Source organism: Akebia trifoliata, chromosome 10 (genome assembly GCF_017979445.1).
Source record: "Akebia trifoliata isolate Shusen 1 chromosome 10, ASM1797944v1, whole genome shotgun sequence".
NCBI classification, from domain to species: domain Eukaryota; kingdom Viridiplantae; phylum Streptophyta; class Magnoliopsida; order Ranunculales; family Lardizabalaceae; genus Akebia; species Akebia trifoliata.
This window is the reverse complement of record NC_141384.1, coordinates 25,801,437-25,828,827: the sequence shown is the minus strand read 5'-3', so window position 1 is coordinate 25,828,827 and position 27,391 is coordinate 25,801,437. Positions and strand designations below refer to the sequence as shown.

Below are 27,391 nucleotides of genomic sequence, written 5' to 3'. Positions count from 1 at the left end.
ATACACTAGCTCTAATCATTGTAACAAACGTATTGTTCTAAGTTATGTAGGATTGATTAAGCAAATTCATACTGGGTTACTTTAGATAGTATGGTCTGGATCTTGTCCTGGCTTGGCCTGTAAGGGATGGGAATATTGTAGCTTTACTAGGCCCATCAAGTGGCCCAACCCTCACGTTAGATGGGCTGGCATGGATTAGGAATTTGTGGCCTGATTAGCGCTGGGTCATTTGTAGTCCTACCTAGTCCATTGACAATCCTACTAATACACCAGTTCCGATTCCCCTTTTATTGGAACCCATTAGAATTGGGTCTAAAATGAAACCAAACCGATAGAAATAATAACTGTGAGGTTTTATCCAATGTATACCGGCAAGTACCCAGAACCGATTTATTTTGTCCTTTTATATACTATACATGATTTAAGGTTTTCTTATATTTTAAAATTCATGTGTATTATATAGATTTCTTCAATTTTTCATACAAAATATGCATTAGAGCTTAAAATGTATCATCTCTTCTAAAAGATTATTACTTGTAGAAAAGATGAATTTTAATATTTGAAAGAAAAAAAAAAAAAAAAACATTAACTCTTTATCTTTAGTGGAACAAATTATAATTAAATTGATACTTTGTACATAATATATATGTTGATTTTTTTAAAAGAAAAAACAATTATAATGATTTAAATTATTTAGTTTTTCATTCATTTTTAAGAATTGAATCCGCTCGTGTTTTTTAGTGGTTCTAATTCCGATTCTACTTATTTTGGAACCAAGAACGAAACTGAAAAAATGTAATTGTTATGGTTCTAAGTTCCTTAATAACAGAACCATTGACACCCCTAATTTTTGTTTTTGTTTTTATTTTTATTTTTATCACTCTTAATTCCTTTGTTGGCTGTGATTTTCAAATATTGGTAGCTCTCAATCAAACCAACAACCCACAAAATATATATATATATATATATATATATAATATATATATATATTATATATATATATTATATATATATATAATATATATATAGGGTCAGGTTCAAGGGCCATATGAGAAAACATATGAGAAAACTTTCGACGGTAAATAAAATTTTAAAATATGGGTTAGAAATTTTGGATTGAGCTGATTTTTTGTGAGGATGATCTCTATGATGGAAAGATCATCCAAAAAACAAATCAGCCCAATCTGAAACTTCTAACCCCATTAAAAGTGATTTAGAATGTGGACCGTCGATTTTTTACCAATTTTTATCACAAATTTGTAAATCACTTTTGATGGATTTAGAAGTTTCTGATTGAGCTGATTTTTTGTGAGGATGATCTTCTCATCATAGTGACCATCCTTGCAAAAAATCAGCTCAATCCAAAACCTCTAACCCTTACTTTGAAAAACGAAAGTTTTCTCATATGTTTTCTCATATGGTCCTTGAACCTGACCCATATATATATATATATAGGATTAGGATCCGTATACACATAAAGCTACTCATAAAGCTACAACGTGTTTTGTCTTATATGGGCAAAAATGTTTGGAATGGGCTGATTTTTTGTAAGGATGATCTCTATGGTGAAGAGATCATCCCTGCCAAAAATAAGTCTATTATGAAACTTCTAATCTCATGTTTAAAAGTTGAAAAATTTTAGGCCGTCCAATTTTTGTAAATCACTTTTGATGGGGTTATAAGTTTTGGAATGAAATGATTTTTTGCAAGGATGATCCCCTCACAACAGAGATCATCCTCACAAAAAATCATCTCATTCCATAAGACAAAAACGTTGTAGCTTTATGAGTAGCTTTATGTGTCTACAGAACCCCACCCATATATATATATCATAGACCCCCATTACGACTCACTGCTTTGTCTTATATGGGCAAAAATGTTTGGAATGGGCTGATTTTTTGTGAGGATGATCTCTATGGTGAGGAGATCATTCTTGCCAAAAATCAGCTCATTATGAAACTTCTAGCCCAATGTTTACAAGTTGAAAAATTTTAGACCGCCCAATTTTTGTAAATCAATTTTGATGGGGTTAGAAGTTTTGGAATAGGATGCTTTTTTGCCAGGATGATCCCCTCATCACAGAGATCATGCTCACAAAAAATCAGCCCATTCCAAACATTTTTGTCCATATAAAACAAACGGTGAGTCGTAATGGGGGTCGTAGGAACGCCATCCTCTCTCTCTCTCTATATATATATTCTTGAGAATGCCTTGTTTTTTAGCATTATTAACGAGACTCGTGTTTGTTATGTTGCTTTAAATTATAGAAGTCTTGATAGGAGAGAGACGAACAAGGAGACTCTTTTTTAGGAAAAAAAAGTGAGGTGGTGGAGTAGAAGTGCTTCGACACATTTGGAGTGCTCATAAATTCCCCCACACCCTTAGAGCCCCATCAACCAACGACTTAGGGGGTATCAATGTGGACCCCAACGGAGTGGGGCCCGGCCCATTTACCCCCGCCCCCAAAACAACTATGATCTTCTTAAATAAAAGAGGCGCATAAAATTTTAGATTAAAATTTTTAAAAAGTTGAAGTGAAAATACTTATTTTATTTTATTTATTTGAAATGTACAAACCCAATTTATTTATTTATTTTCTTTTGTTGGGTTTCCTGGGTTAGTGGGCAAAACCCTTTTCCTTAGATGGTTGAATGAAAAGGCAATTTATTGAACCTGAATGTAGCCAAAGAAATTGATTCTTTGCCTTTTTACAATCAATTTATTAAAATAAATATTTTTTAATTGAAAATTTTTCAAATTGGGGAAATCATCCTAGATAGAAAAGATTAAATTCAAAATTAATTGTTATCTTTTAGAGTAAATTTGGAGAAAGAGAACAAATATTTTGGGATATTCCTCATGGAAACTTGCCCTTATGGTATTCAAGATTGTCATGGAGTGAGCCAAACTACTCCCAATGACATGAAAATCTACAATAACTACAAGAGCCTAAGCCTCATCTTACCCTAGCTAATTATTGGGGTCATTAATTACTTATTGCTAATCATTATCACCACCACTCAATTTGTGATTTGATTGAAAGGAACATAAAACCTTTTGTAGACACCCCAATTTGCCCGAACCGAGTCCAAGAGCTCATCAAAGTCCAGTGAGAAAGGATGCAAATTGAATGACTTCGAATTCACTAATGGGATCTATTTCAAAGAACTAAAATATATATTTTTTTAAATTATTTAAGCTTGACCTTTAGTAACCAACAACCAAACTTAAATTTACTCTAGCCATTAGTTACCTAATGTTAGGGTAAAATTTGCTTTGACCTATACTTACCTAATGTCCGGGTATAAAACTACCTTAACCTTCACTCACTTAAGGTCCTTCACAACTTTACTCTGGCCTTCACTCAAGTAAGGTTTAGTCTGTAGGAAATTAAATTTGGAATGAGTACTCTAGATTTGTTAGGGAAATCACTTCTTAAGCCTTCTTTTAATTATTTTTTCCTTAAGAAAATTCAAGTATTTTTCAATTTTGCCAATGTATTAAGTTTTTAGTAATTTTGCAACCTTAGTTTTCTAGTAATTGTCTAATTCTCCCAATCTTGATCCTTAGTCCTCACAAAGTCTCAATTACCTTCTTATTCATAATTTGTTAAGACTCAATTAAGGTAATTGACCTTTAAATCCATCACTCATACTTTTTATCCAAAGTCTTTCCTCCTAAATTCTATGCAATTTGACCAAGATCCAAAAATCTTAACCATTTTGCCCATCTATAAAAATTCTCTAGAATCCTAAGAGCAATTATCTTATTTTCAAGTTGTTAAGAGTTTATCCAATGCAATTGACTAAAAAGCCTCAAATTCCTTTTGCTAATTACTTGTAATTGCTCTTAAATTTTCTAAAGTTTGACCAAGTTCAAAGGATCATTACATTCCTACCCTTCAAAAAGAATCCTCTATGACCTTGTGAGTTTTTACATATTTATCCTTTGAATCATGACTGGTACAACTCAAAGAAGTGAGAATGACCATCAAAGACAATTTTACTGAGGGCAATCATGGTCATTTATTGAAGGTTTTTGGGAATATTTTTAACTTATGAAACTTTCACACTTACATCTTCAAGGGTCTCCTAAAGGCCTATCAATAGAGGACTTTTCTAAAGCAAATGGGAAAAAAAGTTTAGGATTTCAAATTTCTTCCCAATTCTCTTTTTGTCTCCTTCTACCATCCCAAAATTATGTCCCAATTACTACTCATACTCTTCGAAGGCTTAAAACACGAAGAAGAAATAAGGAAAAAAAATTAAGATGGGAAGAGAACCATTAAATTCTATTTGTATTAGTTAACCCAAATCTCATTTCTATCTCTCACTTTCTTTATGTTCAAACACTTTAAATTCCAAACTAATGTAGTGTAATTTTATTATATTTTAATGGCTTAATTAGGAAGAGAGGAATCCCTCACTTGTGAAGTAATCTTCCATTTTCTAAGTCCATAATAAATTCCTTAAGGAATATTTAATTTCAATGGCAATTGTTTTTCAATACTTTCAAATACTTTCAATTCCAAGTATTGGCCAAACTTGGTGGGTGAGACAAGATGCCCAACATCTTCCTTGTCTCGGAATTGAACCTCATTACCCTTAACAACATAGGTTAGATCATAATTTAAGTCACAAATTTACTGAAAAAATAGATTTTTAAAAACCTTTTTATGGTGTTTAATCACACCTTAAACTCTTTGAATGGTGGTAACTCCTAAACCCAAGTAGATGATGTCAAAATCCATTGAACCTCACACATCTACACTTTTTTCGCTTGTCTCAACTACTTAAATATTAATTGTCATTAATGTATAAGTACGTAAATGGCCTTTTTGGTTTTGTTATGTTTAATTGCATATACTCAACGAAAGCATATTAAACCTTACCAAAACATCCCTACCAAAAAATTCTATCACAATTCAATAAATTCCACATCACTAAACTAATTTTCCTGAGAAATTCTTCAAAATATCATGTTTTGATACATTTGTTTGGGACAGTTGAACGTAAATTACTCGAAATGATATTAAATGATTTTGATCATCAGATTAAAATGAAGAAATAAAGTAAATTAATCGAACGGTCGAATCCTAGTCCAACAGATAATAATATTTTACTCATGTTCTATTATATCATAAGGATAGGTTGGTTGCATGCTTATTACTACAAAATTTTAAAATTACATATCAACAACCTGACAAGAAAATTTTTGGATTTCGTCAACTTTTTTATCACCTATTTATTGGTGTAGTTGGTCGTTGGACCAACTCTTTACTATACAATTGCACTGGACCAAGACAAAATCCATTCGGGCATAATGGGTAGTTTCACCCGCCGAATTGTTTTAAAACTAAATTTTAACCTATTGAACCTTTCCAATACAATTTGGTAATTACATATTGAACACATTTTTACAGCTAACCTTCCAAAATGGTATCAAAGATCCCACCAATTTCTCGATGATTGGGCTTTTGCATAAAAACCATCCCTACCTCTCTATTAATGCCCACTCTTGTCTAGATCATTTCACTTCCCCTCAAAGGATTATCTCAACAATCTTTAAACTACCCTTAACATGGTCCACTAATTGAAATGGATTAAATCCATTGGCTTAGACCACTAACCTAGGAAAACTAGTTTATGGTTCTACATCTTTCCTTTAATCTTATTTTCCTCACTCATGATTAATAATGAGCTCATTGACTTAGAAAAAGATTCTCCAATTCACACTTTGACCATTGACAACCAAATTTGACATTAATGACATTACTATAATATACTAGAAGGTGTCATGTGCAAACACGTTGCACGTCTCTAAATGACTTGTTTGTAATTTAAAATATTGATTAAAAAGTGATTTTGAAAATTACATAGTAAAAAAAGATATTTTTGTAATTTTGAATACTAACCAACATGATTCTAGGGATGTGGCGTTGTAATTTTCTTTATTTTTTACTAAAATGACATAAATTATATTAAGTTTAAATGTTAAGGTGAGGCATCTTAGGAATCCAAATTTTGGTGTCAAACCACTTTTACTCCGTCTTCTCTCATTATAATGGTAAAGATGTATGTTCCTTAATATCATCAATCCGATCCAACCTACCTATGCTGCAACCTTACTGTCGATGTCTGTTGGTGATTTTTATTATTTAAAAATGGGTAAGACTTGAACCCATGACCTTGAAGTTGTATATGTCAACCAGTTGAACTATAAATCCACGGCATTACCTATCCAAAAGTGACGATGCTTCTATACGTTTAGTTTTTTTTATAATTAATGTATACATGACATTGTGCCATACACATCAACCACTCACTTACATAGTACGTCATTTATTGCTTGATGTTGAGAGTACTTAAAGTGGTAGATATGGAGTTAAGAATTGAAATACGTTTTAGTTATTTTAACTCTACATCTTAATAGAAAATGTGGGGAAATTTTATATAACTTTATACTTGCCATTTTTTTCACAGAAAAGAAAGACAAAAAAAAAAAAAAAAAACTTAATGAACAAAAGCACTAATTAGAACACATAGCATTTTTCCATATTTGGCTTAATTTGAAAAAAAGATATCACACCGTGCAAAGCTTTATCAACATCTGAAGGTGGCAAGATGAATCCTATAGGAACCAAAAAAATCATACTCGTTGTGATTAGTAAAATTGCTAAATGTAGGCATTCGGATCCGATTTAACCCATTCCAACTTAAACAAACATACAATGGGTCCGACCCATACTCCAATCGACTTCTATATTGGTCGACCCCTTCACTCTTCTAAATCTCAAGGAAGTTCGACCTCCTTATTGGAGCCAACCCCTTCACTCTTTTAAACCTCAATGAGATTCGACTTCCCTATTGGAGCCAACCCTTTCACTTTTCCAAACCTCAAAGAGGTTAGGCCTCCCTATTGGAATCGACGCCTTCAAATCGTCCAACCCCAAGAAGGTCTGCCCACTCTATTAGAGTCGATCCCTTTAACTACTTCACTATAAGATGGTTCTGTATCCTCAAACCCCTAGGTATTTTCATCTGAAAGAGGTTTGACCTCTTTAGGAATCGACCTTTTGTTATTCTCATCCGAAAGAGGTTTGGACTCCTCAAAGAGCCGACCCTTTACTATTTTCATCTGAAAAAGGTTTGACCTCCTCAAGGAATTGACCCATCGCTACATCATTTGACCCTTCTTTCAAACACTAAAGTGATTTTGCCAAGTTCGAGCAAGCAGCAACTACTGCAAATACTTATCTTCTTCTCTTGCTCCTGCCTAGCAGCAACTACTTTTGCTACTTCTTCTTCTCATGCGCATGCCTAGGAGCAACTACTTTTACTACTTATTATTATTCTCTTGCCCTTGCCCAACAAGTTATGTTGCTGCTACTTATTCTTCTTCTCATATCCTTGCTCAATAGTTGTTATGTGGCGTCCCACCAAACGCTAACACAAAATCCCATGTCAGATCTAAAGACACTAGGTGGCGTTTCGAAATTTCGGCATGGTCTCCTCTATTTATGTTAGCATTCCAAGGCGTTCAACCTAATCTTGATAAACGACATACATTATCCTACATATATACCTACAAAATATAATACAAGAAGAAGCCTATATACATCTAATAACATACGGTAGATCAGAGTACGAAAGGATAATCAAAATACAAGATTATACAAATATTCCTCACTCTAATAAAAGTCTTAATGCTCAATACAAAATTTATAATACTCCTAGACAAATTGACATCACTAGGGGGTATAGCCCCAATACTGACCAGGTGATGAACTCTGTTTGTTTATCTTACCCACCAGATGATTCTCACTCGTGCTCTATACTTGCCTCGCTAAGCTCTAAATCTGAAACTAAAAAAATGGAAAAGGAAATGGTGAATAACAATAGTTACCCAGTAGAGAAGCAAACAATTTCTGCCAATAACCTCTCCTAAAATTAACGAATAAACATACTAAATCATTTTAAAATATAAAAAATTTTATAGAAGAAACTACGATTAACTAGTTCATATAGCTAGGGATAAGCAACAAAACATTTTAAAACTCGCATTATATCAATCAACAATACCCACTATAACATTTTCTTTTTATACAAATCTAATTGATCAAATGGAAACATTAAACATGTATTTCATTTTATATATCAAAATAAGACAACAGATACATAATACATAATGGTGAAGTAATGAAATTAGAGGGTTGGAATTCACGACTGGATCGTTTCCAGTCGGGACATGATGTTTCATAATAAAGTATTAATTCCTGATTTTGTGACTGGTCGTTATTTACCACACTTGCAGGACCATTTATTCGATTCAAGTTGACTGTTTTACGTAACCGTAAGCAATGGGTCTCTTTTCGATGTGTCAGAACGTTCGACTACTATAGATTATTAATAATTGCTGACTAATCATCTTCGTCTATGCATGTCAGGCGTGCATGTGATTCCCAAATATACAAATCATTTGTATACGACCACCTTTACATTACAAGTTCACTGGTAAAAATAGAGAGGAATATACCTGAATTCCAATTGTAACTCCACTCTCATATGCATCTCATACCACGTATGAGCTTGGTGGTCCCTACCGTACATCCCAGGATAATACACAACTCCGGATGATATGACGCATTATTCGTTTAGACATTCACAGACTTTTTAACAACTCACAAAATAACTATATATATATATATATATATATATATATATATTATTTTCAATTGAAAATAAAAGAGAAATTACTAATACAAGGTTGACAATAGATATCCAGTTTCCTATCATCCAACTGTGGCTACCCAGCCTAAAATAAATAATAGAACTTGGAGCCTTTGCGCCAACAGAATTTAAATAAACATACAACCAATTATTATCCATGGATATCCCTTCACCAACATACACACAACATTACAATATAAAATGCAGACATCACTCCTCAGGTGTGCTTCTTACATTTTATTGTTTCATCCCATTTTTTTTCAATTTTCACAATTTTTAATCTGTCGAACAAGATATTCACTTTCTTATATTCATCAACTCAATATGAGTTCATTGAATATTAAATCATTTTTTTTCAATTATTAAATTTATTTTTTTATCAATAACATTGGAAAATTATAAAACTTATATCAAAACAGGGTCCGAGCAGTACACAGAACCCAACTGGTGGAAATAACCCGGTGAAATATCCTACCCACATATATTTTTTTATAAAATGTAATTAAACATATTAAATATACAAATTCTAGCGTGAATTTGAAATAACAAAAAGAATTCTATATTTTTGGAAACACATTACAACTTCGAAGCTCGTGCGTGGAAATCGAGAGGATCGACAAGAAAATTGAGGTGGATCGAACTTCAAGGTGGCTGATTTTTTTAATCTAACCCGGTGGTTTCGAAAATTTCAATACTGTCGTCCTTTCTCCCTTTTGCGATGGAGGACGGTTTAGCCTCAAAATAAACGAAATTTAGGGTCGAAGTTTCGAAATCCCCGTATATGTATACAACTGATTTTTGATGATACGAAGTGAAAGAGAAGATGAAACGAAAAGATATTGAGTAGATTTTGTAGATGTCGAGGCTACAAACCTTTTTTTCCTTCTACATCGAAAGTCGACGGCAACTCCTTCGCGATGAATCTGAGGTTGAAAATTTGAAAAAAAAAAAAATTTTTTAAAAAACCACGGTTGGTTTTTGGACGAAATTGATTATGAATAATATTTTGGATTAAAAAATTTTATTTATATGAGTACGGGACGAAATCGGTATTTTACCTATTTTTCGTTCGACAATAACTTGACTGTCCGAACTTCAAAAGTGACGTATGAAAACTCTATTCTATCTAATTTTTCATTCTGGATCTAATCATATAGTCAAATTTTACAAATTATATCTATAACAAAAATTTACTTTTTTGGCCCAATAGGACCCTAAAATTGACATCGTTTTCGTTTTTAACGAAAATTCAACTTTCTAGGCTCCAAAAATGACAAGTAAATAGTCCATTTTTAATAATTTTTCATTAGGAACACAATGGTGTAATCGAATTTTAAAAATTCTTATTCTAGCAAAAAGTCATTATTTTAGCCTGGTCTAACTCAAAAATCGATGATTTTGAAACTTTTCTGTTCAGACTCTCATTTGAAAGTGCTTATAGGCTAAAGTATGTTTTCGACTATTTTGAATCCAATGGTGAGGTCAGATTTCATTAAAAATGACGAGAACAAAATCTTATAGTTTTACCTTAAGTCTCACTTTTAGGATTTTTTTTTTTAAATTCAACTATTTATTTTTCCTCGAGATACAAATCGAAAACTTGGGGTTTTACATGTTACTACTACTAGTCTAAGGGATTGATATATTAAGGGAATTGTGTGAAACTACCCGAGTAACAACATAACAAAATACAATTACTAATCATCATAAAACTACCCAAATAGCAAAGGTCATTACAATATGGTCTACCACCAAGGTAAAATACACATGGTATCTAATAGAATTATAGACACATAACTCGACTGAGTCAACTCGATAAATTGAACAGTCACTGAGTTGAATTGACTATAGAGTAAAAGTCATTTCTTTTGTTAGTTACGGAAGTCTAGAAAGTAAAGCTTGAAAGTCATTATGAGCCTAGATAGTAATATTTTAAAGTTATTATGAGAGGAGAAAATGGGTCTTAATGAGATCATAGGCCATCAATGATAGATATCATGGGAAGAGGTTACAATCTCTGATTAAATGAGTAAAATTCTATAAATAAAAAGACTTTTACCACCTCAAGATAAGTAAGAACATAGTATACTACTTTATTTCTAAATGTCTTCTCCTTACTTTACAATTTTCTCAAGTTCTAACTTAATCATCAGAGGCCCTTTGGTCGACAACACACCGATGTCTTTTCAGGTGAGACCAACAGAGAAGAAGACCGAAAAGATAAAGTCCAGTTAGAGAAGAAGATAGCATAAAGTCAACACATAATTTGAAGATCATCATCAGCAATATAGATCTCGAAGAGAGTAGGAGATTCGAGAAACCCCCACAAATCTGATTCCTCCATTCCCCTACAAGAATTTTTAAAAATTATAAGGATTTATATATGCTTTTATGATAGATAACAATAGTGAAAAAAAAAATCCGCCATTATTACCTCCACACAAATTTTTAAAGCCTATAATGATCTTAGTTGTCCTAATGTAGAAGAAATCATGGTTGCACCCTATATTCTTGGGATGCTCAATTGCAGTAGATCCCTAGCAAATATGTCTACATACAATGAATATCCATATTTTATGGAGTCAAATTTAATTGGACAATGACCTTTTCATAATATTATTGGATTTTATATGATCCAATAAGTTATCATATGGGATCCAATAATTATCAAATATAATCTCAACTCTCAACTCCTTTCTCTTCTTCGCCAACCATTGTAATTGAAAGAAAGAAATAGATAAAAATTGAGAACAATTGGGTTGAGAGGATAAGTGGGTATTTGTGACATGAGAATATTTATGTAATCAGATCGAAATATAAATATATAACTTTGATGCAAACTTGGTCGCAAAGCATTGATCTTGACGATCTCAACGTTTTCATTCAAATATGGGTCTTCTCAAATGATTTTGAATCCATCACCCCTCCAAGTCTGTGGGCTTATGTCTTACATTTAGACTTTTCACGATCCAAACGTTCCATGAATTCTTCAACAACTTGTCCTACATCAGTACTTACTATAAGGGATCAATATGCTATAGAGGATCAACTCCCCTTGAAAGAATGGTAGAAAAACATCACGAAACAATTTCCAATAATCCATTTTATTATGATTTAATATTTTTTTTATGGGTCAGGATCCATATACACATAAAGTTACTCATAAAGTTACAACGTTTTTGTCTTATATATGCAAAAAGGTTCAGAATGGGCTGATTTTTTATGTGTGAGGGGATTATCCTTGCCAAAAGCCAGCTCATTCCGAAACGTCTAACCCAATCAAAAGTGGTTTACAAAAAATGGACAGTCCAGAATTCTTTAACTTGTAAACGTGGGGCTAGAAGTTCTAGAATTAGCTGATTTTTGGCAAGGATGATCTCCTCACCATAGAGATCATCCTCACAAAAAATCAGCTCATTCCAAATCTTTTTGCCCATATAAGACAAAACACGTTGTAGTTTTATGTGTATACGGATCTTGATCATATATATAGAGGCCCTAAAGAAAGTCAAACATTTTTTCAATGTATGGGTTAGAAATTTTGGAATGGGCTGATTTTCGGTAAGGATGATCTCTATGATGACGAGATCATCCTCACCAAAAATCAGCTCATTCCAAACCCCATCAAAGGTGGTTTACAAAAATCGGACGGTCCTCGATCATTCAACTTGTAAATTAATGTTCAAAGTTTTGGAATGAGCTGATTTTTTTATGAGGATGATCTCTTCACCATAGAGATCATCCTCACAAAAAATCAGCCCATTCCGAAACTTCTAACCCCTATTTTAAAAAATGTTTGGCTCTCTTTAGGGCCTCTGAATGCCACCCATATGTCTTTGTTGCTGACACTAGTTGTTGGAATGATAATATATATATGATGGATAAGGATAATGTTGGGGTCATCCTCTAATCCCATTAATATCTATGTCAGTTAAACATTACATTCTCAAGGAAAATCAATTATATGGGCAATAGGAATTATATCTATTACCAGTGTTGCACTTGGGAGAATTCTTCTCCATCCCATTCACCCAGATACATGGTTGTACTTTGTAGTAAAATGTGCTTCAAATCTACTTTTACTTATTCGGGTCGTGTTTGGAAGCGATTCCAAAGTAAATTTTCATCCCAAAATGAATTTGGTAATTGTAAGGCTGTTAATAGGCAAGTTGAAAAAAATAGATCTGCTCTAATTAGGCTGGCCCCAAAGATATGTACTTTACACAAGCATTGTACCCAGCCCCTATCATCCAGTCTAAATCGACTAAGCTCAAACCCGGCCCTAGTGGATCCAGACGACACTGTGGTTGATATTCAGATTTTTATAAAAATAGAAAAATAAACTCATGTACATTTTAACATCATTTCGACCCATTTGATATTCTTATAGTTAAAATAAAAGGTCCAATCTCCATTTTAGTTGAAAAAATCATTCCATGTGAGAATCAACTTATTATTTTATAATATATTGTCATTAATTAATTTTTTTATTTATTATAAACTCATACATCTAACTATAAACTCTATGTATATTACTAAATTGGTAGCTGCAGGTTGGGCTGGGCGTGTTATTAGGCTCTGAGGAACGGGACACCGTGCTGTATCGCGACTCATAATTATGAAATACCCCCAAAGAGAGCAGTATGAGCCTTGAGGGATTCTTAATTCCTCAAAAAATGGCCATTAATATAAAAGGACAGACTTTCAGAGTTGATTCAAGAGAGATTTTCCGGGCAGACCTATTTTTTATTTAAAGAAAACTCCGTTGGCAAACTTTTTTGTGACTGATGCTACCATGACTAACTTAGTAAGATTTCAAATCTTACTAATGGTATTTGGACCAACATAAATTATTAAAATTACAATCCAACAACATATGTATTTTTCATGGAAATACTTAGATTAAAAAGAAAAAAGTTTGAAAATAAAAATCATTTTTATCTTGATCGTAGGTGTTGAAATGGGGATGGCTACCAAACTCTCAAATATAAAACTAAAATTAAATGGTGAAACAAACTCCTTTTTTTTCTTTTTTCTTTTTGTTTTAAAGAATAGAATTTTGTCCTTTATAACCCTTTGACATCAAAACATGATTTTAAATGCCACAAATTGATTCCGTAAAAATCCACTCCAACATATGTTAAGTAGCAAATTAACGGTATAAATTTAAATTTTATGATCAGTAACAAACTTAACAAAGTGAGGTTTGGTGGATAACAAACTTCATAAAGTAAGGTTCCCTTGTCAGAACTCCAAGAGAATTTTGTAATAAAAATAAATCTCTCTTGATTCAATTAATTGATATTTTCTAACGGGCATTGAGTTAGTCACATTGACTCGACAAGTTTCAAGGTGATCCATAGTTTTTAAAACCTCGAAAAATTTCTTGTCAATTAGAATTCAAGCAAGTCAAATAAATTAATAAATAAGTGCACCGAATTTCTAATTCTACCTAACGTAATAACTCAAAAAGTCACTCACATGGCATGCGCAAGAATCATATATTTTTTTCCTCGGAATACACAATTCCACATGTTTATGGCGATATGTAATTGTGTATCCCAAGGAAAAAAAATCTGCCATTCTTGCACATGCCACGTCAGTGAGTTTTTGAGTTAGTCTGTCACAATTGTCTTAGAAAATCATTACACAATAAATAAATAAAAAAGGTAATACACTTCGAAAATTGGAATCTAAGGGTATTAAGGGTGTTTTCGAGTACAAAATCCAAATATGGGTTGGGAAAGCTCCAAAAGACAATACCTTACTCTGGCGGATATAATTACCAACCCGACCTACCAAAATTTTTAATCAAATTGAGTAGTTGGTAAATGAGTTTTAGTACTAAGTCAAGTCAACATTCAAACAAATCGAGTGGGTTCAGTTAATTATCAATGATTACGGACTTAATGAACAGATTATTATGTGGACTCTAGGATCTTAATTACTTACTTTTGATGATTTCTCTTAGATTATATGATGCAATATATTATGGTACATAAAATCCACTAAATCGTATTCGGTGTCTCTCATATCATAATGGCAAGTTGTGACGTACATACTACATACTACATAAAAGGTTGTGGTAGCACTATGTGAAAAAAACCCATATTTGACGGTCTTTGTCCGTCAAATTTTGAGAAATTTGATGGACCAACTTGTCAAATATGCCCATCAAATATTTTCTTGTAGAATTTTTTTTTTTGACGGCCCTTAACTGTCAAATTATTGAAGGATGAGCTTAAAAAAAAAAAATGTATAGTCTATGACCTTCAAATATGGAGGTTTAACAAACAATAACATCATCTAATTAACCAATCACAACAATTGAAATAATAATAAAAAAATCAAGAAAAAAAATCATAAAACAAAGACCATTCATAGAAATCAAATCTTGATCATCCAAGAAATTTAATTCACATTAAATCCAATTAAAAATCAAACATAAAACATATCATTGCAATACCAACTAATTCACAAACAACACTTCCATCTATTTTGGATAGCTTTGAGGACTCCTAGCAGAGTGGTGCAAAAGCTTGAGGTCCTTGCTGATTCAACTGGAGATCCCACTCTAGAATGTACACACCTTGAACCAAGCTAACTGCAATGGATCGTCGGTGGTGTGCACTTTTCCTTCAACCGTCACGACATGGTCACTACACCATTTTACCTGGAAAAGTGTTTTAATGGCTGCTGCTGGTTACTTGAAGTTGGATTGGAAGATGTGATGTTTCCATTATTATCTTGAGGTGGGCCACCCCACTTCGGTTCTGCATCTGACGGTTCCACCACATGGACAGATCTGTCACTCATTATTATCTTTGTAAATCTCTTCGGTTCTGCATCTTACGATGTTGCAACCAACTTATTTTTTAGCACTTCATTACATTGTGCAAATCCACTTACAGAACTTTTGCATGATTAGGCAATTGACAAAATGATATTACTAACTGAGATTCAAAGTGTTGCTCCAGTATGGACCTGTATAGGTAAAAAATAAAAAATAAAGCCAACAAAACTGCAATTTTAACATAATATAAAGCACACTTGGCAAAAGGTATTAATAAAGCATAGCATACAAACAGAAAAATGAAATGTCATGAAGGATAAAATAAAAATCAAGGTAATTTAAGGTTGGGGTCGAGCATGTCAAAGAATAAAATGAAAAATAACCATAGACTAGAAAATGTTAAACAATACTAGAAAGGAAGTAGAATAACCTTATGTCCAACTTAGAATCCGTAGCCCCAAGCATACAAATGAACCGGCTAGAACAATGCTGCAAATCAAATATAGATATTGCCCACCTAACAGCACAGAAGCGCACTTCACTTTGCTCCTTGAAATCATCAAGACGATGTGTACTCATTAAGGAGCTGGTAGTCTTCAACATAGCCATATTAAATAGGGACAATTGTTCCAAAATTCTTATTCTTAAATCACATAAATCAAGGGGGGAAAGTAACCAAAAAGATAGAAATAACAGTATCACTAAATTGCAACAAGGTTTTACCACTTCAGAGTTGTTCAACAAGAGCATCTCTAGATCCTTTAAGATGGCCGTGGGAGCTCCCTAATATTAGATAAGAAGTGTTCAGGTAGACTGACAGAAAATGACTACATAAAGTATCAAGCAACAACAAAAATCAATAGGATACCAAAAGAAACAAGATAATCATGGGGCTTGAAGCCGGCCCCAAAGCTTTGAGGTAAGGCTTCGACAATTATGACCAAGGGAACTTGAACCCTCTCTAGTGGAAATAGTTCAAGTACATTCAATATTGCAAACACCCAAGAATGAAGAATGAAAAAGATGACATGTTGTAATAAGAAAATGGTTCAAATGTTATAAAATGCAACAAGTATCATATATTTAACTAGTTTGGATTGCCTGGGCTTGACCCAAATCTCATTCATAGTATATCCAGTCAGGCATGACCCGGATCGGACCTAGCCCTCAAGGCAACAAACTCAGGCCTACAAATAATTTCATAGCCTAACCCATCTAAAATGATCGAGACTCTGGTCCGTTCAGTTTATAAGTTAATATGTATTTTTTTCTGCACATGTACTAAGTAATAGGTTAGAGACAAATTTGCACTCAATTCTCATTTTTACATGTTCATTGAAAACACCAAGATTTCTGCTTGTTCCTCTCTGTCTTCTTTGACACTATATCAGAACAATGAACTAAAGTAGTATGCAACCACTATTAAATTACTAAAGCTATGCTTGATGATACCACACAAAACCAGAAATTCCAAGACTTACGCGAATATGAAGAAAGAGTTGAGATATTGATGATTTTTAGAGGAGCTAATATACCTTGTAAGTTGTAGCAAGGGAATTGGTTGCTTGTTGAATGGTGAGATGAAGAAACAGATCCTCAAATTTCAAAGCATCAAAAAGTCGAACAGCCATGTCAATCTTATCTCTGACAAAGAGGAGAAGCATTACTTGGGTCAAAACATAGATATTAAGATGATGGAGAAGCAGAATATACCCAAAAGAATACTTACAAAGTTGAGGCATTCGTTGTGCAAGCAATCCAATTGCTTGAAAGGCGAAGATTTTGACATCCTTGGCAATAGCATCTGCGTGGTTGTTTTTACATAGATTTAGTTAGATAATTCTTTTCAATGCCCTTACGTAAAATAGACTGAAATCTTAGTAGTCAAAAAAGGTAAAAATTTCTAAAATTGTGGATGAAAATAAGAAATAAAATTTCTAAGTGAAGAAAGAAAATGAGTGAAAAGAACAGACAAATTGCATAAAATAATAAGGACCTAATCCTGTATCTGAAGAACCATTAAGGGACTTCACAATTCCAATGAGTATAAGAGGGCCCATTAGCTTCAGCTGATCCATGATTGCCTGCATAGATAAGACAAATGACATGATTATTATAATTCTAGAAAAATCAGGAATACAAGATCATTCCATATATATATATATATATATAGGATCCATTTGCATATGAAGTATTTCAGTGCAAGCATATAAAGAAGGCAGTAGTTTCCCAAATGCGAATACATGAAGAAAACAATTACTTTCCTAACATTTTCTAGTGTAATACTAAACCACCAATACATATAATTATGTAAGGATATATTATTTGTCCAAGTTAGCTAGATGTTAAGACAAACATTAATATAATAGTTATTTATTGGCTTCGAACAGTATGTCCATAGAAGCTGACAATGAACAATGATAAGGAGTATGATAAATCAAAGATGACATTGACTTTAAGTATAAAGAGCGGACAGTGTTGCCGTGGCAGAAATATGGGGCTCCTAAGAAAGTTTTCATGTTTGGGACAAGAATTTAAAATTTTCTACACTGAAACCTTTCTAAACCAAATGTATAAATTATAATATGTATGTTCCTCTCTACATGACTACATCGTAGAATTGCTTGCATCAAAAGAATGGTAATAGAAGAGTACTAAAAATGATTTCATGCATTTAGTCTCCACCCCTTCGAAAGTACGCGCATTCCTCTCCTACCACAAACCCCAACAAATAGCAAAGGGAATAAATTTCCAAAGAATCCTCGACATTCCACTAAAGGGTGAATGATCCCACCCGACTAAAAGAGGGATAATCGAAGATGGAGTACACCAAGACACATTAAACAAGGAAAGAAAGTGTGCCCAAACCTAAGAAATGACCTTACAATGAATGAAGACATGATCTACCAATTCACCATCGACTCGACATAGACAACAATAATCAGTTAAGAAAAGACCTTTACGCCTAAGGAGATCAATTATAGGGAGTTTGTTCAAAGCTGCCAACCATAAGAAGAAAGAAACTTCGGATGGGGCCTTAGAAGACCATATAATGGAAGAGGAAAACACACCTCAAGGTTACCTTCATAGAGCAAGTAGAGAGTGCGAACCGAGAAGCACCCATCTGAACTAGCTTTCTAGATAATTTCAATCAGCTTCATATTATTGAAGAAGAAGAAGTGTATGAAGAAGCTAACTTATGGTAGGCAAATCATAGTGGTGGTTGTCATTTTTTATGGGTAAGCTATACTCGAAGCCACAACTTAAAGTTGTTGTTGTTGTTAGTTTTTTTGTTTTAGCTTTATTATATTAAGTATAATGAATTTGTTAAGAGTCTGTCTCTAGAAAAACAAGCAATACAACCTCTTAAGTTGTATTTAACTACAAAAGAAAAAATAACCACCCACCTTGCTTGAGGCAGAAAACTTACATTTAAAAGAGATTTACAAAGAAAACTCACATTTTATTTGATATGTAAGTGAAGAGTATGCCTCATGTGCCTTGCTTGAGGTGCAGCTCAGACGTGTGCCTCCCTCCACCTTGAAAAACATGCCCTGCCATACCTACACTAAGGTGTTGCTGTTGTGCCTAGCCTTGAGGTGCGCATTCAAGTTTGCTATCATAGACAGAAATTGGGCTTTCATGAGCCACCAAAATTTTTATGGGTTTGTTCAAAAGTTGTGCGAAAAGAGTGAGAAATTCGGAAAATGACCCACCTTACGAATATAATTGAAAATCCCTTGATCTCTAAGCTTGTTATTATATTGATTGACGACATTAAAAACTGGTGACAACTTACAACATTAATTTAAAACTAGGCTTCTTCTAATGGGGAAACAAGGCAATAAATGGGAATAAAAAACTTATCATCCATGAACCATTCTCCATCAGAAGATATATAAGCTTCTATTATAATAAGGTTTAGATTAGTAAGAATTTGTACAACTTCAAGAAGTATTCCATGCTTGTTTGTACTGTCCACCTTCATCACAAAGTAAATAAAAATATCAAACAAATCAGAAACAAAGTTAACTGTCCAAGCCCATAAAAATGGAAAGAAAACAAGGCTTACTCTTACAACTATAGCAGATAACTATCATGTTGTACCGGATTATGAATAATAGATAACTATACCAATGTAGAGGATTTTGCTAGAAGGATTTTAAGCCAAAGTAGTTCATGCACTCCATGAGCCAAAGGCCTAAACTCAACTTCTACATTAAATCTTGCAGCCAATCTATTTTTCACTTCGCTATGTGATATGGTTCCCACCCACAAATGTACAATACCTTGAAGTGGGACACCTATATGACACTAATCCTGCCCAATTTGCAACAATATAAGCTTAAACTCACAAGCTACCATGATGAATGTACAACAGCCCCTTTCCTAAGGTGGACTTTAGGTACTGAGAATTCTATATGCAACATCCAAATGTGTTGTAGTTGGAACATAATAAACTGACTTATCACACTGACTGCATATGCAATGTATGGTTGAGTTAGGGAGAGGTAGATAAGGCGACCAACAAGTCTCTGATATTTGTCTTCATCAATGAGGTGTTGACCATTGGCTCCACCAAAAGTATCATAGGGTCTGATCCCATCATATTTATCTCTTGGAGAAGGGTGAGAATAAATTTCACTAGGAAATAAAATTATCATTAGCGGACCTAGCAACTTCAACCCCAAAAAAGTAGCTCAACTAACCAAGACCCATAATTTCAAATTCCTTTGCCAATTGACCTTCTAATTTTCTTATCTCATCTTGTTTGGTCCTAGTTACTACAATGCCATCAACATAAACAATAACTATAATTTTATTGTTGCAATGGTGCTTGATGAAACGAGTGTGGTCAATCAAACTCTGTTTGTAGCCATTATTCACCATAGTATAGTAAAATCTCACAAACCATGGTCTAAGAGATTGTTTTAAGTCATACACTGACTAGGCCTACTAATCCACAAACAAATATAGAAGTAATCCAAGAAAGTCTACTTATTTAGAGTAGAAACATCCAATAAATCCATACAGATGCTAAGTTTACAAGGTTGGATTTCTTCCTATGAATGTAATTGATTTGTAAAATTCAAGAAAACCTGTCCCAACCATGTAAATTGAGAATCAACAACCTCACCACCTCACTACATCCATAAGAATTCAAAAACAATAAATAAATAAAAAAAAGATCAAATCGATGTACTCAGTAGCAATTAAACAACAGATCCAATGATTCAATTAATGAAATCTAAAGTGATTGTGTGTGTGTGTGTGTGTGTGTGTGTGAGATTTATATATCTTGGAAAGTTTGTTAGGGGCTCCACCAGTGACGACCTTCGCGACATAGAGCAAAGCTTATGGGGGCTTTTAGATCCTTCAACTGTTAGCCCCGATTAACCCCTATTCTCTACTACCCCTTCATTCTTGCATGCATAAAACCCCTTTTTTTGGAGCTCTTGAGGTGGTCCATGTTTTCTTCATCACGTCTTTTAAGGCTTATAGACGTGACCTACTAATGGTTGAAGTGTGGCAACTAATCAAATCGTGAACGAGTGCTTGATGGAAGATTCGTTCAAGATCGGTTATTTAAGATAGGTTTTGGTCCCCAAACTCCTCACTCTCTCTTAATCTCTCCTTCATTTTTACACCATCAATCAAGAGTGATTCCGAGTTTGGAAGTACCAAATCGAGATCGACAGATCCAGCGTAAGAAGGTGAAATCATTGGCTGCAGGTATTTATACGAATTTTGGGCAATTTCAGATTTGATTCTCTTGATTTTAATTCCGCATTTATTTTGAGAATCAATATTTCAGATTCAGTTTTCTCTCACTTGGTATCAAAGCTTCAAAATCTCTTCCTTGATTATTTAATTTTTATTCTTATGTATCCAAAAATATTTATATCTTTCTGTTTTTGTTGAAATTTTATTTTAAAATTGGATTTTGATACCTACAAGAGCTAGAAATCAGTGAGAAATTAGATTTATAATTTTATGTATCTTTAAACAATTTTTTTATGATAAAATGTTGATTTGGAGATCGATTTTGACTGTTGGGTTGCAACGGATCGAAATCAGAACGTCGAAAAATCATTGAGAAATTAGATTTTTAATTTTTATGTATTTTTATACAATCTTTTGGAGTTTTATCCGATGAGTTGTATCCGATCGAAATCGGATAGATATCGGATAGAAATCGGATAATCGGATCGATATCGAATAGATATCAGATCGAAATCGGATAGATATCGGATCGAAATCAGATAGAAATCGGATAGATTGAAAGTTGAAAAAAATAATTTTCTATAAATAAAATAAATTCTAAAATTGTTTAGACATTTATTTAGCAACATGCCTATTTTTTATTTATTTATTTATTTATTTTGCATATGATATTCAATTTGTTTAATTGTATGCAATTTATTCAGATTTATATATGTTTGCATGAATTAATTATTCTGCTTAAATTAATTATGCAAAATTTTGATGAATATTTATGCTTGAAATTATAAGATTGATTATGCATAATAATGACACATTAAGTTCAGTTAATTTATATGCAAAATATTTTTTAAGCGTAAATGAATAATGTCTAAGTGATCCATATAATTTTAGTTAATTAGAGAATAGCCACAGCATCTTTAATTAAATAAAATTATAATTAATTAGGATCACATAAAGTTTATTTAGACATCAAATTGTAATTAATTATACTTAATATAATAAATTTTATCCCACAGGAAATTTTATTATATGTATATAATTAATTAGGATAAAATATCAAATTATTCATAACTTACCCACAGGAATTATGAATTAATAATTTGGTAGTTTTATCATAAAGTTTAATCTAAGATAGAATATATATCAAATTTATAATAATTATATACCTTGTATAATTACGAATTAAGTGAATAATTTGATATATTCTATCATAAAGAATAATTGAATCTTTTGAATTAAAAATTTAGCCCATAGGTAATTTTTAATCATTAGACTCAATTTTTTAACATGATTTACATTGGTAAAACATGAAATTATTTAGGTCTCAATTTTAACATAAACATGTAATTTTTTAATTTATGCAGCTTCACAAACTGCGAATTTTTCTGATATCCGATGTGATATTCCCGAATTAAAGGGTGATAACTATAAAGTATGGAAAGAGAGAATTATCCTTCACTTAGGATAGATGGACATTAATTATGCTATTAGGAAAGACGAACCACCTGTAATTTCCGATACCAGCTCTATAGCGGACATTACGCTTTATAAAAAATGAGAGCGATCTAATCGTCTCAGCGTAATGTTCATTAAGACAAGAATTTCTGTTGGTATTCGTGGTTCTGTAGATCAGCATGATAATGTCCGGGACTTACTGAAAACCATTGATGATCAATTCGTCACTTCTGAGAAGGCACTCACAAGTACCCTAATCATGAAGTTCTCATCCCTAAGGCTCACCAATGTCAAAGGTGTGCGTGAGCACATCATGCATGTGAGGGATATTGCGGCTCAATTAAAGAATCTCGATGTTGAAATATTGGAGTCATTTCTGGTGCACTACATTTTGAATACCCTTCCGCATCAATACGGGCCCTTCAAAATCTCTTCCAACACACATAAAGACCAATGGTCAATTAATGAACTCATGACCATGTGTGTTCAAGATGAAGGAAGGCTAATGATGGAACTGGGTGAGAGTGCAATGTTAGCTACGCGAGGAAAGGACAAATTTCAAACTAATCAGAAAGGGAAAGGTAAAATACCTCCCCAAACTGATATCAAGAAAAATTCCAAGTGTTTCTTCTGTAAAAAGACGGGACACGTGAAAAAGGAATGCGCCAAATTTAATAAATGACTTGAGGACAAAGGTAATTCAATCTCATTTGTTTGTTATGAATCTAATATGGTTAATGTAAATATTAACATATGGTGGATTGATTCTGGTTCAACAATCCACATTTCGAATTCCTTGCAGGGTTTGCAAAACCTAAGGAAGCCATTGGAAGTGAGCAAAGCATCTTATCCGGAAACAAGATGGGCTCACATGTGGAGGTTGTAAGGACATGATGTTTAAATTTAAGTAGTGATTTTGTTTTAGAATTAGAAAAGACCTTTTATGTTCTAAGTTTTTCTAGAAACTTGATTTCAGTTTCAAGACTTGTACCTTTTGGATATTCCTTTCACTTTTCAGAAACATCATTTAATTTATTTTATAAATCTGATTGTGTTGGAAATGATATTTTGTCTGATGGTCTTTACTGCATTAATTTACAAAATAATATCACTTATAATGCTATGCATGTTCAAGCTGACACTAAAAGATGTGTTATTAATGAGGATTCCTCTACATTATGGCATCGGAGATTAGGTCATATCTCCATAGAAAGAATTAAAAGATTAGAAAGTGATGGAGTACTTAGTACTCTAGATTTTACTGATTTTGAGACTTGTGTGAATTGTATAAAGGGAAAGTAGACCAACAAGTCAAAGAAAGATGCTAAAAGGAGTTCGATCATATTAGAAATCATACACACTGATATATGTAATCCAAACATGGACTCACATTGTCAGAAATACTTCATCTCTTTCATAGATGATTATTCACGATATATGTATCTCTACATGCTTGATAATAAGAACGAAGCATTAGATGCCTTTAAAATCTTTAAGGCTGAAGTAGAGAAATAATGCGATAAGAAAATTAAGATCGTGAGATCAGATAGAGGTGGAGAATATTATGGTAGATACACAGAAAATGGACAAGCACCTGGGCCATTTGCAAAGTTTCTTCAAGAGCATGGGATTATTGCCCAATACACCATGTCTGGTTCTCCGGATCAGAATGGTGTAGCAGAAAGAAGAAACAGAACATTATTGGACATGGTGCGGAGTATGCTGAGCAACTCCAATCTTTTTAATTCCTTGTGGACTGAAACACTTAAGACGGCAGTGTATATATTAAACCGAGTTCCAACCAAGGCTGTTTCTAAAACGCCATTGAATTATGAAAAGGTTGGAAACCGAGTTTGCGACATATACGCGTTTGGGGATGTCCGTCTAAAGTAAGGATTTATAATCCACAAGAAAATAAGCTGGACCCAAGGACCATTAGTGGATACTTCATTGGATATGTCGAAAGATCTAAAGGTTACAGATATTTTTGTCCATCTTACAGCACTGGGATTGTGGAATCAAGAAATGCAAAGTTTCTTGAAAATGACTTGATCAGTGGGAGCGATCAAATCAGGACTATAGGTTCTGAGAATGATCATTCAGAGTCTCAACCTTCCACTTCAGGTGATAGATTGGTTATTGTTTACAGCGCCCCTCAAGTACAAACTGGTGTTGAATAACCAATCATTGAAGTTCCACAAGCTGTTGACAACGTAGATCAGGTTGTTCAAGATTTGCCCGAGACTTCTAAACAACGAGTTGAACCTCATACTTCCGAGGAAGATGATGGTGCAACATTAAGGAGATCTGCTAGAACTAAGAAGTCAGCAATTTCTGGTGATTATGTTGTATATCTGCAAAAATCTGACTACAACATTGGAGTTGAAAATGATCCTGAATCTTTTTCGCAAGCCATGAGTTACAAAGAATCAGAATTATGGTATAATGCCATGGAGGAAGAGATGAATTCTATGAAGAGTAACGGAGTCTGGAACATTTTTGAGTTGCCTAATAATGCAAAAATCATTGGTTGTAAATGGGTCTTTAAAACAAAGAAAGACTCATTAGGCAACATTGAGAGATACAAGGCAAGACTCGTTGCTAAGGGATTCACTCAAAAGGAAGGAATCGATTACACGGAGATCTTTTCTCCTGTATCTAAGAAAGATTCCTTGCATACTATCTTGGCATTAGTAGCCCATTTTAACTTGGAATTGTAACAAATGGATGTGAAAACAACATTTCTTAATAGAGATCTAGAGGAGGAGGTTTACATGAAACAACCTGAAGGATTCCCCTCTAGTGATGGTGAACAATTGGTTTGCAAGCTCAAGAAATCTATATACGGTTTAAAACAAGCATTCCGCCAATGGTATTTGAAATTCCATAATGTAATTTCTTCAATTAGTTTCGTTGAAAATATTATGGATCAATGTATATCCCAGAAGGTCAGTGGGAGTAAAATTTGTTTTCTTGTTTTATATGTGGATGATATTTTGCTAGCAACCAATGATAAGGGTTTGCTGCATGACGTGAAACAATTCCTCTATAAAAACTTTGATATGAAGGATATTGGTGAGGCGTCTTATGTCATTGGCATTAAGATCCATAGAGACAGATTTCGAGGTATCTTGGGTCTGTCGCAGGAAGCCTATATCAATAAGGTTTTAGAGAGATTTCGGATGAAGGATTGTTCACCAAGTGTTGCTCCCATGGTGAAGGGTGATAGGTTCAATTAGAACCAAGGCCCGAAAAACGACCTTGAAAGGGAACAAATGAAAAACATTACATATGCTTCTACTGTCGGAAGCCTAATGTATGCTCAGGTCTACACAAGACCTGACATTGCATTTGTTGTGGGAATGTTGGGACGATATCAGAGTAATCCAGGTTTAGACCACTGGAAAGCTGCAAAGAAAGTGATGAGGTACCTTCAAGGAACTAAGAATTACATGCTTATGTATAGACGGACAGACAATCTGGAAGTTATTGGTTACTCAGATTCGAACTTTGCTGGCTGTGTTGATTCATGCGAATCAACATCAGGTTACATTTTTATGATGGCCGGTGGAGCTGTATCATGGAGAAGTGCCAAGCAGACCTTGACTGCCACTTCCACTATGGAAGTCGAGTTCGTTTCTTGTTTTGAGGCTACTTCGCATGGTGTATGGCCTAAGAGTTTCATATCTGGGCTTAGAATTATGGATTCTATCTCTAAGCCATTGAGAATGTATTGCGACAATTCAGCTGTTGTTTTCATGGCTAAAAACAACAAAAGTGAAAGTCGAAGTAAACACATCGACATTAAGTATTTAGCTATAAGGGAACGTGTTAAAGAAAAGAAAGTGGTCATTGAGCACGTTAGCACTGAATTGATGATCGCTGATCCTTTGACTAAAGGCATGCCACCGTTGAAATTCAAAGATCATGTATTGAATATGGGACTTGATTCCATTATGTAGTTTTCATTGTATGTATAATGTTATTTAATGAAACTTTTCTAATTGTAATGTTTCTCATATTTATGTGCACCTTAATTTATTTTGAGAAACTTCATTTGTGTTGGACCAAAATAAACATAAGGTTTATTCATTAAGAAATGTTACCACATTAAGTATAATATTAAGAAATAAAATACATTGTAATACATGGAAGGTAATACTCGTCATTAGAGGACTTATCGCTATGATTCATGTATTTATTACTTAATACAGATCATCGATGGGTTTAAGATAAGACATTTGTATTGTGGACCAAGTGGGAAAATGTTAGTCCCGATTAACCCCTATTCTCTACTATCCCTTCATTCTCGCACGCATAAAACCCCTTTTTTTGGAGCTCTTGAGGTAATCCACGTTTTATTTATCACGTCTCTTAAGACTTAGAGACGTGACCCACTAATGGTTGAAGTGTGGCAACTAATTAAATCGTGAACGAGTGCTTGATGGAAGCTTCGTTCAAGATCGGTTATTTAAGATAGGCTTTGGTCCCCAATGTGGCGCCCCGCCAAACGCTAACACAAATCCCCATGTCAGATCTCGAGGTACTAGGTGGCACCTTGAAATTTCGGCATGGTCTCCTTTATTTATGTTAACATTCCAAGGCGTTCAACCTGCACCTGATAAACGACATACAATCCTGCATATATATACAAAATATAATACTAACGGAAGCTTATATACGTCTAATA

General features: G+C 33.5%; 1 protein-coding gene and 1 pseudogene across 4 annotated transcripts; one reads left to right on the top strand and one right to left on the bottom strand.

Annotated features, from left to right (window-relative positions):
- Nucleotides 1–15,116: 15,116 nt before the first annotated feature.
- On the bottom strand, nucleotides 15,117–21,105 carry LOC147393444 (uncharacterized). Of its 4 annotated transcripts, XM_086454922.1 has the most exons (8): nucleotides 19,239–21,094; nucleotides 18,983–19,138; nucleotides 17,519–17,606; nucleotides 17,252–17,326; nucleotides 17,058–17,166; nucleotides 16,246–16,305; nucleotides 15,953–16,071; nucleotides 15,117–15,713 (listed from the first exon to the last, which is right to left on the bottom strand). In XM_086454922.1, the coding sequence occupies exons 5-8, from the start codon at nucleotides 17,151–17,153 to the stop codon at nucleotides 15,635–15,637; spliced, it is 354 nt and encodes a 117-aa protein (XP_086311048.1). In that variant the 5' UTR covers nucleotides 17,154–17,166; nucleotides 17,252–17,326; nucleotides 17,519–17,606; nucleotides 18,983–19,138; nucleotides 19,239–21,094; the 3' UTR covers nucleotides 15,117–15,634. The 4 variants fall into 4 exon arrangements, 2 of the variants coding, with proteins under 2 accessions (XP_086311048.1, XP_086311050.1); XM_086454924.1 differs by lacking the exon at nucleotides 19,239–21,094 and having other exon boundaries at nucleotides 18,983–19,229; XR_015181908.1 differs by lacking the exons at nucleotides 17,058–17,166; nucleotides 17,252–17,326; nucleotides 17,519–17,606 and having other exon boundaries at nucleotides 16,246–16,349; nucleotides 19,239–21,105.
- A 4,871-nt stretch (nucleotides 21,106–25,976) lies between these two features.
- LOC147393443 (secreted RxLR effector protein 161 pseudogene) lies at nucleotides 25,977–26,663 on the top strand (annotated as a pseudogene).
- The last annotated feature ends 728 nt before the right edge of the window (nucleotides 26,664–27,391 follow it).

Coding starts and splice junctions, on each gene's coding strand:
- LOC147393444 (XM_086454922.1), bottom strand. CDS start 17,153: ATGGCTGTTCGACTTTTTGATGCTTTGAAATTTGAGGATCTGTTTCTT. Junction 16,306..17,057: donor CCCTTGCTACAACTTACAAG/GTATATTAGCTC, acceptor ATCTAATATTAG/GGAGCTCCCACGGCCATCTT. Junction 15,714..15,952: donor GATTCTAAGTTGGACATAAG/GTTATTCTACTT, acceptor TTACCTATACAG/GTCCATACTGGAGCAACACT.